General features: G+C 47.7%; 6 protein-coding genes across 8 annotated transcripts; 2 read left to right on the forward strand and 4 right to left on the reverse strand.

Annotated features, from left to right (window-relative positions):
• Nucleotides 1–880: 880 nt before the first annotated feature.
• Nucleotides 881–3,808, forward strand: GL218_00771 (Pumilio homology domain family member 4; the record flags this gene model as incomplete). 2 transcript variants are annotated; one of them, XM_033577208.1, is made up of 3 exons in its annotated part: nucleotides 881–1,281; nucleotides 2,028–2,127; nucleotides 2,513–3,808. In XM_033577208.1, 3 exons carry the CDS (start codon nucleotides 881–883, stop codon nucleotides 3,806–3,808), a joined length of 1,797 nt encoding a protein of 598 aa, XP_033441992.1. The 2 variants fall into 2 exon arrangements, with proteins under 2 accessions (XP_033441992.1, XP_033441993.1); XM_033577207.1 differs by lacking the exons at nucleotides 881–1,281; nucleotides 2,028–2,127 and having other exon boundaries at nucleotides 2,786–3,808.
• A 146-nt stretch (nucleotides 3,809–3,954) lies between these two features.
• Nucleotides 3,955–4,679, forward strand: GL218_00772 (Pumilio domain-containing protein C6G9.14; the record flags this gene model as incomplete). 2 transcript variants are annotated; one of them, XM_033577209.1, is made up of 2 exons in its annotated part: nucleotides 3,955–4,229; nucleotides 4,328–4,679. In XM_033577209.1, 2 exons carry the CDS (start codon nucleotides 3,955–3,957, stop codon nucleotides 4,677–4,679), a joined length of 627 nt encoding a protein of 208 aa, XP_033441908.1. The 2 variants fall into 2 exon arrangements, with proteins under 2 accessions (XP_033441908.1, XP_033441909.1); XM_033577210.1 differs by having other exon boundaries at nucleotides 3,955–4,179; nucleotides 4,251–4,679.
• Nucleotides 4,680–6,415: 1,736 nt separating this feature from the next.
• Nucleotides 6,416–7,292, reverse strand: GL218_00773 (60S ribosomal protein L15; the record flags this gene model as incomplete). Its single annotated transcript, XM_033577211.1, has 3 exons — nucleotides 6,416–6,783; nucleotides 6,849–7,005; nucleotides 7,206–7,292. 3 exons carry the CDS (start codon nucleotides 7,290–7,292, stop codon nucleotides 6,416–6,418), a joined length of 612 nt encoding a protein of 203 aa, XP_033441990.1.
• A 521-nt stretch (nucleotides 7,293–7,813) lies between these two features.
• On the reverse strand, nucleotides 7,814–8,822 carry GL218_00774 (uncharacterized protein; the record flags this gene model as incomplete). The annotated part of the gene is made up of 4 exons (XM_033577212.1): nucleotides 7,814–8,321; nucleotides 8,381–8,527; nucleotides 8,590–8,713; nucleotides 8,783–8,822. 4 exons carry the CDS (start codon nucleotides 8,820–8,822, stop codon nucleotides 7,814–7,816), a joined length of 819 nt encoding a protein of 272 aa, XP_033441996.1.
• Nucleotides 8,823–10,455: 1,633 nt separating this feature from the next.
• GL218_00775 (putative psp1 domain-containing protein) lies at nucleotides 10,456–10,971 on the reverse strand (the record flags this gene model as incomplete). Its single annotated transcript, XM_033577213.1, has 1 exon — nucleotides 10,456–10,971. The coding sequence occupies one exon, from the start codon at nucleotides 10,969–10,971 to the stop codon at nucleotides 10,456–10,458; it is 516 nt and encodes a 171-aa protein (XP_033441997.1).
• A 60-nt stretch (nucleotides 10,972–11,031) lies between these two features.
• Nucleotides 11,032–13,269, reverse strand: GL218_00776 (uncharacterized protein; the record flags this gene model as incomplete). Its single annotated transcript, XM_033577214.1, has 3 exons — nucleotides 11,032–11,071; nucleotides 11,122–11,797; nucleotides 11,850–13,269. The coding sequence occupies 3 exons, from the start codon at nucleotides 13,267–13,269 to the stop codon at nucleotides 11,032–11,034; spliced, it is 2,136 nt and encodes a 711-aa protein (XP_033441994.1).
• Between the last annotated feature and the right edge of the window lie 248 nt (nucleotides 13,270–13,517).

Genomic DNA, 13,517 nt, shown 5'->3' on the forward strand with positions numbered 1-13,517 from the left:
CCCTACCCAGCGCAAGTTGAGTGCCGAACGAGGGATATGGCCGCCTGCGATACAGCAGAAGCACGGCGCAAATCTTGCTAATTACTCAATTCTCCTGAAATTCCCTTCACTGCACTTTGGAGAGAGAAAATTTGGAAATTTTTCGATGTCGGCTTCTTGCGATTGGTTTCATTGGGTATCCCTAGCATGCTGACCGTCGTCCTTCTGGAACTCCAGTTTATAGAAAAATCCGGTGATTGCCAATTTGGCCTGTACGAAAGCTTTTGGTGTTGTAACAACAGAATAACATGGATGATTATCGATTTCGCTCTCAGCAGTCTTCCGAGAAACGAGGCGCCGATGAATTCTCTTGTCTCACCGCAGAGAAATGGCAGGCCCATGCCTCCTCAGCCAGTCTCGCAAGATCCTCGAACGACTTTGCCTCGACGGTTCACCACCGATTCGGGGCGTGTACCAACATTGTCCACTATATCTACTTCCCAGCGAATGCCGGAACCACAAGAATATTCTGCCGTGAGTCTCCCCGAATTTGGGCATCCCGCAAAATATTTGTGGTCGGGATAGGCCTTCGGCCTTACTAGAACTGCCCCGAGCATGTCTCAATGCTCCTAATTGCATGTCTTGCTCTTGTGAAACACATCGCTGACATTGGTTATCCTAGACGCAGTATAAAGTACAACTGGTAAGGCTGTCTCTTTGCCGCCTGTCGTTTCTGTCCATTCCCAAGTCGCACCTCCGCGCATGCGCTCAGCACCTAGATTCCTATTTGCGGTTATCGTTATTTTAGCATAGTTGAGTTAGTGCTCACAGTCTGTATAGTTAGAAGAAGAAAATCGAGTATGAAAAGCTTCGAGAGCAGAAGCGGCGCTTCGAGGCCGAGATGCATAAATTGGACCAGCAGCAGCGGCGGGATGAATTCGATATTGCTCAGATGCAGGAGGATCTAGGCCGAGGAAACGGCTTAGGGTTGACAGGTCACCAGTCCGAGCCGACGACGCCGCCCGAGTATCGAGAGACAAGTTCGGGATTCCCTACCATGTTCTCTCGTCCCAACCGATATTCGACTCCTAGCCTTGGTCTCGTATCTCCACCAGGGCTTTTCAATCGACCGGGGAGATCTGGTTCTCAGCTCGCGTCTCCCCAGTCGGGCATTCTTCAATCTCGCTTTTTCGACGACGCTATACCATCCCGTTCCGTACCGAGCTCTCGTAGGAACAGCGACGAAGACGAGAAGGAGGAGGCTCTTCGCCAGGATCCTACAAGTCATCGGTCAACTAACGCGTAAGTCTGATACTTCCTGCAATTCTGCTTTCTTGTTTTATCTATTATTTCTACCCGCGCGCAATCTTGCCGAAATATTCGTCGGCAACGACACTGATTATTGTCTTGTCTGGACCTCCATGTATGCAAATTTGTATTTATTGCATTGAAAACCCTTGTGTTTGACGCAAGGAAGGTAGATAAGGCGAGGGATTTCTGTCATCAAAGATCATACGGGTGTCTTGTTTATCTTTGGTGGTTCATTGGGCGCGAGTTCCTCGATTTGGGTTCACAAACAATGTCAGCGAGGTGCTCGACTTGGCCCAACCTCTCTTTCCATGCAATTCTCTGTCATTATACCATTGTATTATGGCAAGCCCTGGATTGGCAAGCCCTATTGAATTCAAGATACACCACTTCGTCCACTTCTACCTAAGTAGAAAAAAAATATTCTCCCCTTGGAAAAATAAATTCCCCCCCTCAATACATTTCCCGGATACTCATACATCCCATCTCCACCAATATCCTCTTCCTTTCTACCATTTCTACCTAACTCCCCAACGTCGCGCTGTTGACCATTGTGCGCTTGGGGTTTCAACATATTTCCATTGTGCTTTTTTACGTACTTCATCAGCTGGTCTGCAGGTATTAAGCAGCTGCTAACATAGAAACTTTCCCAGTCTTAACCGGTATTCCATGCCCGTTACACGTCGTGGCAATCTCTACGATAACATTGATCAGACCAACACAACTGGTTTTCTCTTTAGAGACGACGAATCCTCGATGGATTTGAACAATTTTTCCAACATTGACGCCAGTGAGGACGGTTTCCCTCAGCTCTACGCACAGAAAGGAAATCCCAACGTGGTAAGTTAACACCTCAGGCACTTTTCATACCTGCCTTCGTTGCTCCTTCGTTACCCCTTCACTGCTCTTTCACTTTACCTGAGTCACGCATTGTTCCCTACTATATGTTTGCTTGTTTGTTGTTCATGGTCTGTGCTCCCGGGTTCTCGAACAATATTTGAGGACCTTGTCAGGCGAACTGCGTTTGGAAGTGTTTTAATCTAGCGCACGTTCAACACAGCTACTACACATATCACTTTCCACCTTACATCGGAGAATATATTCCTTTACTAGAATTCTTCACTACTCACATTATTCCCAATTGATACCCGCTGTTGCATCTTTATTCGTCCCTTCCGTTAGATATCTAGTATCACTAGTTATCAGGTCACTAATCTTCCCACAGTTATCTGCTTCTTCCGCCGCAGTTGATCTCGCATCTCACCGTGCAAGTGGTGAAGCTACCCCTACCAACGGCTGGGCAAACATTCCCCGCCATCGACAACAGCAGAGTCTATCTACTCTAGGATCATCCCAAATGAATACCACCGACAGCATGTCTACTGGCCAAGCGGGGTCATCGGCCGACAGTACCTCTGTTGCTAGTCGCCCTTTCCGTCACTCCCTCGACGTAAGCCAGTACAGGGAGACTAGTACCGATACTGCAACTACCTCAACCATGCCTCCTTCATCTACTCAGGTGCTTTCCACACCCCCCAAGCTACAGACCTCCTTCTCTGCAGGTGAGATGGCTGCCATTAAGAACGTCCCCAGCGCTACCTTGACTCCTTCGAGCAATGCGAATGCCCATGCTCAGCAACACTTCCACAACCACAATGCTAGCATCGGCCGAATCCCCCCTGGCGCCATGAAACGCCACAGCCGTGAGCTTTCCAATGACAATCATGCTGTCGCTGCCCAAGCTGGTGCACCATATCCATCAATTTCATCACAACTGCAGGGTGGTGCCCCTGCGTTTGGCCCTGTTGCATCCAGCCAGGCCGCTATTCAGTCACCTGCCTCTGCCGGAACAGCTACTGCTGGTTCGCCCTCATCTCTTGGGCCTTACCAGCAATTCTATGGCGGATACAGCCAGCCGAACCCTAACGGTCCCGGCCCCGGTCCCGGATATAACATGAACATGATGACAATGGGCATGCAGAACTTGGGAATGAACAATTACCCTCCTCAGAACTATGTTGGCTACGGCCCCATGTACCAGCCCCATGCGCAGCCTCGAGACTCACAGCAGCGTGTAATGCAGCAGCGTCGTGCCCAGGATAACGAGGCTATGACCCGTTATGCCAACCTATCTTTGGAGCAGGTAGGAGGTACAATCTACGATCTTTGCAAGGATCAGCATGGCTGCCGATACTTGCAGAAGCAACTCGAGAACCGAAACCCCGAACAGGTCCACATGATCTGGCTAGAGACGAATCAGCATGTCGTCGAGCTTATGACGGACCCATTTGGAAATTACTTGTGCCAAAAGCTTCTGGAATATTGCAACGACGACGAGCGTACTGTACTGATTCAGAACGCGTCTGCAGAGATGGTCCGTATTGCTCTCAACCAGCACGGCACACGGGCATTGCAGAAGATGATTGAGTTTGTCTCCACTCCTACGCATGTCCAGCTCATCATTGAGGCCTTGCGATATCGAGTTGTCGAACTCATCCAAGATCTCATGGAAACCATGTGATCCAGAAGTGTCTTAACAAGCTCAGCCCTGAAGACGCTCAGTTCATTTTCAGTGCGGTTGGCAACAACTGTATTGAAGTAGGCACCCATCGTCATGGTTGCTGCGTGCTCCAACGATGTATTGACCATGCCTCAGGAGAACAAAAGATGTGGCTTGTTACTAAAATCACCGAGAATGCCACTCGACTTGTACAAGACCCCTTTGGCAATTATGTGGTTCAATACATCATTGACCTGAACGAGAGTGTCTTCACTGAGCCTTTAATACAGCAATTCCGTGGCAAGATTAGCCAGTTGTCTCGTCACAAGTTCAGCTCCAATGTTATGGAGAAGTGCATCCGCTGCGGCAATGACGACTCTAAGGATATGATGGTCAACGAGCTCCTGGCCCCGGGCGAGATGGAGCGCCTACTACGCGATTCGTTTGGCAATTACGTTTTCAGACCGCCTTGGATCATTGCACCTACCCCATGAAGATTCCGCTGGTCGAAGCCATCCGTCCGATCGTTCCTACTGTCAGAAACACTCCATACGGTCGGCGACTTCAGGCCAAGATCCAGCAGCACGATACTCGAAGCGCTAATACCAGCGGACAAGCCACCCCCGCTGACTCAACCCAGGGTCAGATTGCGATTCGTCCCCCCCACACTCGCGCTATGACGAGCCAGTCTATCGTGTCGCCACCCGGTCCCTACACGAATGGCCACAGCCCCAACGGTATTAACGGCACTCGAGGCAGAATGGCATACCCACCCCCTAACGGCATGGGCGTCCCTGGCAATGCTCCTCCGCAACCGCCGCGAATGCCCCAGTACCCTACATACCCTGGTGCTGGTGTTAACCCTGGATCTGGCGAAGGTGATTTCTTCTAGATATTTCTCATGCCTAAGGCGGTCATGATACTTGTAACGGTACGATAATGAACTCGGACGATACACCATTTCCGGTGGAATTTTCCCTAATGGTCGATTATGTGGTCTTCGTGGCCATTTCGCAAAGAATGAATGAGATGCTTCATACGAGCTTGATGACACCGCTTTCCTTTTCTCGCGCCATCCACATGTCACCCTTACTTCCTTTCTACGCAGGATATTACACAAACTCATTTGCGCCATCGAGTACCACCGCTAGCACCCATTGTTCCTAGGGTTGCTCTGTATATTACGCACTCGATACATGATACTCGATACCCCAGCCAAGGCCAGCTCTCACAACAGCATATCGAATTTAATCGTGGCCCGCGCCTGTGTACTCAAACATCTCGGCATAGATTTTCTTTTGTTTTATCGGTTTGCGGGATGCTTTTTTTCGACAGACACATGCATTACTCCTATTTTACACGCATTAGGCCGGTATTTCGATGTCATAGCTTCTCGTGATGTCTACCACCGCCCTAATCACGTATGCTCTGCGATAGACATACATACGCTCGCACCTAATCTCCTTGACCAGTTTATATAGGAACCAGCTTTATGCAGGTATCTATCTATACATGCTGGTCTCGTACGAACGTATCATGGCACACGATAGCAGGCTATGGGATGCTGGCATCAATGGGTTCTCTTGTACACCTACCTGTTTCTCCCATGGGAAACCTAAATCAACTACTTACGGTTGCAGCAAAGCGTGGTAAGCTCAGGGGACCCATAAGATGTAACAGTTCTCATCTTTAAATACAGATGGGAGGCGACTGGATACCAGTTCCAGATGATCTTGGGTTGTGTTTTACACTGAGGCTCATTTATCAAGATTTGTTCTGCGATGTCTTTCGACGGATTCTGCCGGTCTCGCTGATTTGGCGATATTGGGCAACGATTTTCTGTCCTAGGTGCCTTCCCCCGTGGAAGAACCTCTTCGCCTGTACTTTGCAGATAGCCTAATAGAGGCATAAAAAATATTTCTTTGGCCCATTTTCTGTGATATGATTTTTCACGATTTAATACTTCCTATCTAAGTTGCCATTTAATTACCGTAGACTGTGACAATAGTGGAAAGGCCGGTATCTTGAACGTAATTGACACGAATCTATCAATATAACAGCTTATCTCAGGTACTTTATACGTATAACAACCACATCATTCAGGTCGCCAATTTACCAAAGCTAGTAAAACTGTTACAACTACCATAACAGTTATTATAATGTAAATAAGGCATATATACTGTAGCTGTGGTGGCTTATATCACGCATAGAGCAGATAGATTATCAGGTTCGGATCACCGTACAAAGGCTTATAATAAACCCAAGTAGTGGGCTCTATAGCTCTAAAAGACAACAGCAACTCCGAAATGTCGATTGCTTTAAGCTAATAGCCGCCGTAGGAGATCCTCATCCAACGAGGGAGATACCATGTCACATTTAGCAAAGTAATGTCATTAGGCACGAAAGTATTAGCGTAAACAACCAAATGCAAATAATTTTTTCGTCCCAGGAAGAATCTTGTTCCTATGTAGACTACGTGCAGTAACTCCAGGCATAACTCATGAGCCGACGCATGCCCTATTGACCCTGAAGAAAGACGTTATCCTCTGCCGTAACCACGACATCCACGACCAAGCCGTTGTCACACGTCCCCTATTTTCTACCTCCGCCTCCGTTAGGCGCACGCGCTTATCGGTAACGCCATAGGGAGAGGGTGTTGTGTCTCTTCCAGGTCTTTCTGCGACCAGCCTTGGTCTTGTTGTAGCGGTGGCCCTTGTTGAGACCACGCGACTTCTTGCCGGTAGCGGTGAGACCACGGGCCTCGCGGTGCTTGTGCACGGGGTTGACGATCCAGTTGATGCGGGGGTCCTGGCGGATGGCCTTGTGCTGAGGGTCGACGAGGATAACCTCGTAGTACTTGTAGGTGGAGTCCTGGTTGATCCAGTACGAGTTGAGAACTCGCAAGTTGGCGCAGCGGCGGCCGACACGCTCCTCAGCGGTGGCCTTGAGAGATCGCTGGTACTTCAGCTGGTTCACACCCTGGTTGGTGGGCTTGCCTGTAATTTCGACATGATTAATTATCTGCCTCGAGAACATTATCTCGGTTTCGTAGTAGACTTACCGTAAGTGGCACCCTTAGGCACGGGCCGCTTGCGACCACCGCGGCGGACACGCACACGGTAGATGACATAGCCTTGCTTGGCCTTGTATCCGAGGCGGCGGGCCTTGTCGGGGCGCGAGGGACGCGAAGCGCGGTGGATGACGTTCAATTGACGAAGCTATATTGATGCACTCTCAGCTAATGTTCAACGAGTGTATAGCAGAGACAACGTTTCCTCCATGCCGGGGAAAGGCAAAGGAGGGAAGACAGCGTCCACATAATCATCCACGCCAATATCTTGGACTGTTGTAGATTTTCGTGTGTATAATACGCTTTTCGTGTCGAGGGTTTAAAGCAATCGTAGAGGTTTCAACATACTTCCCAGCAGCGGACTCGGAGGAGGAATCGCAGAACATCGGACTGCTTCTTCTTTTGAAGCTCTTCGACATACTTGAGGGCACCCATCTTGACTGTATGGTGGAAAATGTAAAGGTTAGCAATAATATCAAAGAGGTTATGTCTAATAGAGAGCTACAAACCAGGTTGGGAATAGAAGCCTGCAAAAATGGATGGTCGTGTGTCGTTGTGTGTGTGGTGTGAGGAATTGAGGAATGCGAAAATCTTCAATTGAACGAAGAAATTTGCTAAAGTTGTGGGAGTGCGTTTGGGGGGGAAAATTAAGCGATACGGGGCTAGCCCAGGAATAGAATAGTGTGGCTTATATCAGTGCATTGACCACATATACATCGATATATGTACCTACTTGACTTATCGAACCCTTCCTGTCTCCACAATACAAATCTACATGTAATCCGTACATTATGTAACTACATGTAGGGTTAAGATATATTTCATAATTGCATATCAAGAAATGAGGTTAATAAGTAGCAAGCCCTCTAACGCTCCATCATACAAGCTAATAGTTACAATAATACCTGTTACAATAATAGTTATGATCTATCATCACAGTTTCTCAATCTCATCTTCTACTGTCCCCGTGATACACGTCTTGCTCCCAAGGGAACAGACTTCGCGATAGCTGTAAATTTCTTGACTTGTTCAGCTGCAACTGTACCCCAAGTATCCCCGTCTAACGCCATGCGGCTCTCTTTAAAGAGATCTGAAGCCATACTCTCCCTTTCATTTTCCTTATATCTATCAGGCTGGTGAGATATATGAGCCTCTGGGGTAAGCTTATCCTCGACGAGTTTCTCTCCGTATTCGCGGCCGCAAGAGAGAAGGTCTTTCATGTCCTGCTTATCCTGCTTCCATTTCGCAATGGGAAGCTCGAACTTATAACTCTTGAGTTGCTCGTCCGTCTCCTTGAATTTTATGAGTAATTCGTAGCTTCCTGATATGATAGACTTCGCATCTTGGAACAAGATATGGCCCTCCTTGGTTGTGTTGCGTGCCTCGCCGTCTAATCCACGAGCGAGACCGGATGTTCTGTAAAGCTCTCCAAAGGTTTCTAGTAATTTATCATTACTCTGGGCGCTGTAGATGGTCAGATTAAATTCTTTAAATTTCTAGTTTGCAAGGTCTGGTATTCTCACAGTTGTGTTTCTTGTTCTTGAATATACTCTCGCAACTTATCTGTCTGTTTCTTAATTTTCATTCTAAAGTTCTTGATGAAAGTCTTTGATTTCGCAACTTCGCCTTGGGTATTGCCCTCGAAAATTTCGGCCCATCGCTGAAAATTTCTGTATATACCAAATACCATCAGTAGCCGGAATTATGTATTATTTTCCGATTTAGTACTTACCTGCTACCTTCTCGGCCCTCGTCTTCGTTATACTCTTCAAGTCGTGAAAGGCGTCTGTTTGTACCAGTCTTATTCTTCTTGGTATTGTTTCCCTTGATCAACACCTCAGGATCGTCTGATAGTGCTGTGGAATGTGAATATGCTTAACACTACTAACTATATCAATCCGCTGCTCTCTCAGCGACGTACTTACGTTCTGGATCAGCCTTTCTCTTAGCCACTCTTTTCGACATGATGGATGTAAATTTATGGTAGTTTAATATGCCGGCTTAGGTAAATAGCTATAGGAATAGAATGGGAACTAGTTGAAAGTTGAATTGAGGATCATGATGCGATTCAAATAACTCAATATTGCGAACAAGGCCACCTCATATAGTATTGCGAATTGAGAAGATGCGGAATTGTGTGTAAGAATTGGGGGCAATAAATTTTTATTTTATTCATTTACTTGGTGACATAAGTAGGACATAGAGGGATCTATGTTAGGTAGTTCTTTCTTTGATGGGGGTTCTTACTTGACCTACATAAGGCATGTACGTGGGTGTCCACATATGTATGGTTTACTCCTTCTATAGTTGTTTCCATAGTTGTTTCCATAATAGGAGGTCATGTACTAAACAACATTAAGTATCTAACCTAATGTAGAATGCTCCTTCTACGTTAATATACTTTAAGAGGTATTTATAAGGAGCTCTTATAAAGGGTTATAAGGGGCTCAGGTGTATGTAGTTCAGATCCATAATGTTTTATAAACAACCATATTAAACATTAGTTACTCAAATTTGACACATGCAACTTAGCAACTATAGCTATTAGAAGCTTAATTTTAGCAATTTTAGCCATCGGAGGTAACTAGAACCCTATCTAGAACGAATCTGCCATTAAACTAACAGTGAAAGTGGACAAACCGAACAGAGGACTCCCCTCCTGAATGCATCTCGCAAGGCAAATGGGTGTAATCTTTCATGCGTGGCAAAGTCTTTTCTGGTCGTACAAAATCCGTCCATACCCAACAATTCGTGCAAACCGTCCCTTTTGAATATCAAATTACACATATGCTTGTGCAGCACGTCTATGTTGATCTCCTTTCAAACGCAAACCTACTTTTTGTCTTATGGTTTCTCTTATGCCGTGTCGTCATGACGCAAAATGATTGATGGCCCTCTGCCTTCTGTCCGTCTTCTCGCCTTGCCTCGTCTCGAATTCGAACTTGTCTTCGTCTGGCCTCGTTCCGAAGTCTTTAAAAGTTGAGAAATCAAGGAATTCCAAAGAATTGATGGATGCCGGTGCCGACCAACGCCAAAAGTCTGATAATTGCGTCGGTCCTCTGAAGTTTTCGCCTAGGCGTATTGTGACATATATGTATCACAGGCGCCTCTAGGAATAATTGGCTGTATGTAAACAACTTGAAGCGGCCGTAAGGCCACCTGAAAAAAGAGAAAATTAAACTGTAGAATAAAATAAAAGAACGGAAATGGATTTCTGTCAATCCGTTGATCGTAATACGTCTCTGTAGTCTCGGATCATATAATAGTGATGGTATGGTACGAGGGAAGTATAATACGAGAATGGAATTTTAGTGTAATGAAAAATCAGGATCGAGGTTACTGAGTATGACATTCGTCTTTACTGGATGATAGAGGTTCCAAAAAAAAGAGCCTTCAAAAGGTGCGTTACAAAGATAGAAACCATATAGTAGTAATGAATGGTTGCGTCAATGAACTTTAGAGCGAGGTTGAACCACAATAGGGGGTAAGAGGTATCGCAATATCCTGGCGAATCGGAACTATCTCCAGGTTCATTAGTAACGAGAGGGAGTTCTCGAAGGCCGTAATGGAACAAATTCAATCCATAAACCCCTCGCATTCAGCGGGAGTTCAGAGAAAGTCCCTGGAACGCTCCAACCCATTCGTTCTGTCCTGACATGTTAGGCACTGACTGATCGTGAGGGGAAGGAGCCGTGTGGGGACTCGGATAACGCGTTCGCATGCTTGGGGGAAATTCCCCAGGCTGGGAGAAGCCGCCGGGGTATGCCTCCATCCCTTGCATCACGGTCGGGACATATGGCACCGTACCGGACCTCGGAGCACTGCTGAACGCACCATAGGCAGAATACGGAAAACCAGACGGGGGGTATGCAGAGCTGGCTACTCCAGGACGATCTGGCCCGCCAAATGGCTGGTTGAAGGGTGGCTGAAACGGTCGACCTGCAGCACCCGGACTGGTAAAGGCACCCTGTGAGTCCTGGGGTGGATTGGATCTTCGTTCTGTGTTGGCGGATCCACTTCCTCTTCCAAGGCCGACAGCGCCTGGGCCGATGCCGCTGGGCGCCTGCAGCCCCAAGGTCGGGCTGGCAAATGAGGCAGGGTTGATAGCAGACATCCAAATTCGCGTCTTGTAGATCTTGAAAAGATCGGTGACCAGCGAGTTAAAGTTGATATACTAGTCGGCGAAGTAGTAAAAGGTTAATTTCTTCCAATCCCTGAGATTTGTTAGCGACGTAGTAGGTCAAAGATAGAAATAGTTACTCACATCTGGAACTCGGCATCGAGAATCTCCATGTTCAGGCCATGCTCCTTCACCTTCTGCATACACATACGCTTCGCCTTAGCTTCGTTTCCTTCTTTATCTCGAAGGTTGTGAATCTCGTGACTCTGTGCCAGGCGTTTAATGAGCTTCGGTTTAAGTTCGCCCGCATTTGGTTCTTGCATGTGATGCTGGCTTGGTGGTCCCATTCCACCAATTGCGCTGCCTTGAAGACCGTTAGATGCAGCCATCAAACCAGCTCCGGTCCCTTCCTGAGCGGCCGCGGCATTTTGGGAATACATCATCAACCATTTGTAGTGCTCTTCAGCGTAGTGCTCCTTCAATTCTTTAGCTGTTTGCCAGTCCACATTATCACGAGCCACGGTTCCAAGATCAGTTCCCCGATCCGCCTCTACAATGACAAGATCTCCAGGTTTAACCGTAAGGCCAGTTCCTTCTTGTATGTAGAACACATCTGCCCTAGAACACTTGAAAAGAACAATATGTAGCAGTTGGTTGTGTCTGGGCTGGCTCATTCCGTACATACTCCTGTGAGGCGATGGCGGACGGTTACCAAAGGTAGAAGGAAGTCCGTAGGCTGACTGGTACGGATTACCATAAGCGGACGACGCAATGGCTTGGTGTGCATTAGGAGCGTTGCCTCCACCTGAGTAATAGGATACTATTGATAAAGTTAGTCTTGAACACAAGCTGGGCGGCTGGGGTTTACTTACCCGGACTAGCAGCAGTTTGAAAGCCTGCGCCCTCGGGGAATCCGCCAAAGTCTTGAGAATGAGACTGTGCTGCCTCTGCGGAAGTTACATCATGAAGGGAAACACCCTCGCCAACAGAACCGATTGATCCTTGTCGCGTAGGCACGTCGGCAAACGAATGTCTACGGCTCTGCGAAATCTCGGTTAAACCACCAAAGCCTAAAGAACTCTGCCAATATGCTTTCTTAACATTTTCGAGCTTTCTATTCTCTAGGGGATAAGGGGAACGGAAAGCCCCAGACGCAGACGCGTATTCGCTCATGCGCCTTCCTAATCCTCGTTTCGAGGCACTGTCCAGGCCCTCTCCAGCTTCATCTAGTTCATCAATCGCGAAGTCAGATTCTTCGGGAACGGGTCCACGGACGCCATATCCGTTACCTAATCCGTAAGTAGCGGCAGTTGATGCACGGGGTCTGATCCTGGAGTTGTGATATTGCTGTTGCTGCTGTTGCTGTCTCAACATAGCATTCTCCCGAGTGAGCATCTCTATTGTCTTCGCCTCGGCACTTTGCTGCTGATGAGATGCCTGAGCCGTGTCGCTGGCACTCTCATCATCATCATCCTCAACCTCCTTCACTTTACCTAACATCGCACCTTCACTGGACATCTCACTCAACATACTCGGGCGCGAAGGTCTGTGCTGCAATCCAGGGTGTCCAAGGGTAGCACGCGGTCTTCCCGATAGCACCGAAGACGTAGGCATCGTCGGCGTCGTTGTATCCGGGTCTAACTGACCTACCGAGTATGACTGGGAACGATATGTCTTGGGGGTTGGGTGCAAGGGAATGGCGAACGGAATTTGTGGGTTAGGATTCTGCTCTCGTGGAGTGGGCGAGGTTTGCGCCAACGAACCATCTTCACCAAAGAAACCAGCATTACTGGGAACAGTAGATGTCGGCGAAGGGAGGACTTCGGTCAATCGAGAAGGCGGCTCCTTACGCTCTGTGTTCCAAATGCCTGTTCCCCATGGGAAAGACGGCGGTCCTTGATGTCCTCTTCCCATCGCCGCCGAAGATGTAGTATGGGAACCCCAAGTGGTTGCACCTGGCTCGGCTGATGGGGTACTAGGGTGTGAGGCTGTTGGTGACATAGAACTGCTCGCAAATGAACCTTTCCTCGGATGGGGTAACGTAGTTTGTGATGTATCGTTCAACCAAGAAGCACGACGTACAGGCTTCTGAGGCTGTACTTGTGGTCGATGCGCGTCTTGTCGATGAGGGTCGGGTTCGTCGTCCGAACTTGCCAGGGCTTCAGAGTCTGGTGTAGATCTTCGAACATTCAGCTTTTCAAGCAGAATAGACTGGTTGTTTGGCGCAACTCCTGGGTATGCGCTCTGGCCGGCCTTGGTTGCAGTACTGGGCTTGATGTTGTTGGAGCTCATGGTCCGTAGATGATCGATTTCGGCTTAATAATTGCCGAAAGGAAAAAAACACACTGAAACGCAATGACAATAACCAACCAATACCTCAAAATGGTAATAAAAAAAGAACACCCAGAATTTACAGGTGGTTTCCGGGGAGGTTTTCAAGCGTCTATGACAACAGTAAATCGTGTAAACCTACACAATGTGTTAGTCACGCTACGGTACCAGAACCAAAACTGAGATGAAAATGAAAATGAAAACGAAAT

This window comes from Daldinia childiae, assembly GCF_008694065.1.
Source record: "Daldinia childiae strain JS-1345 chromosome Unknown Scaffold1, whole genome shotgun sequence".
Lineage (NCBI taxonomy): Eukaryota > Fungi > Ascomycota > Sordariomycetes > Xylariales > Hypoxylaceae > Daldinia > Daldinia childiae.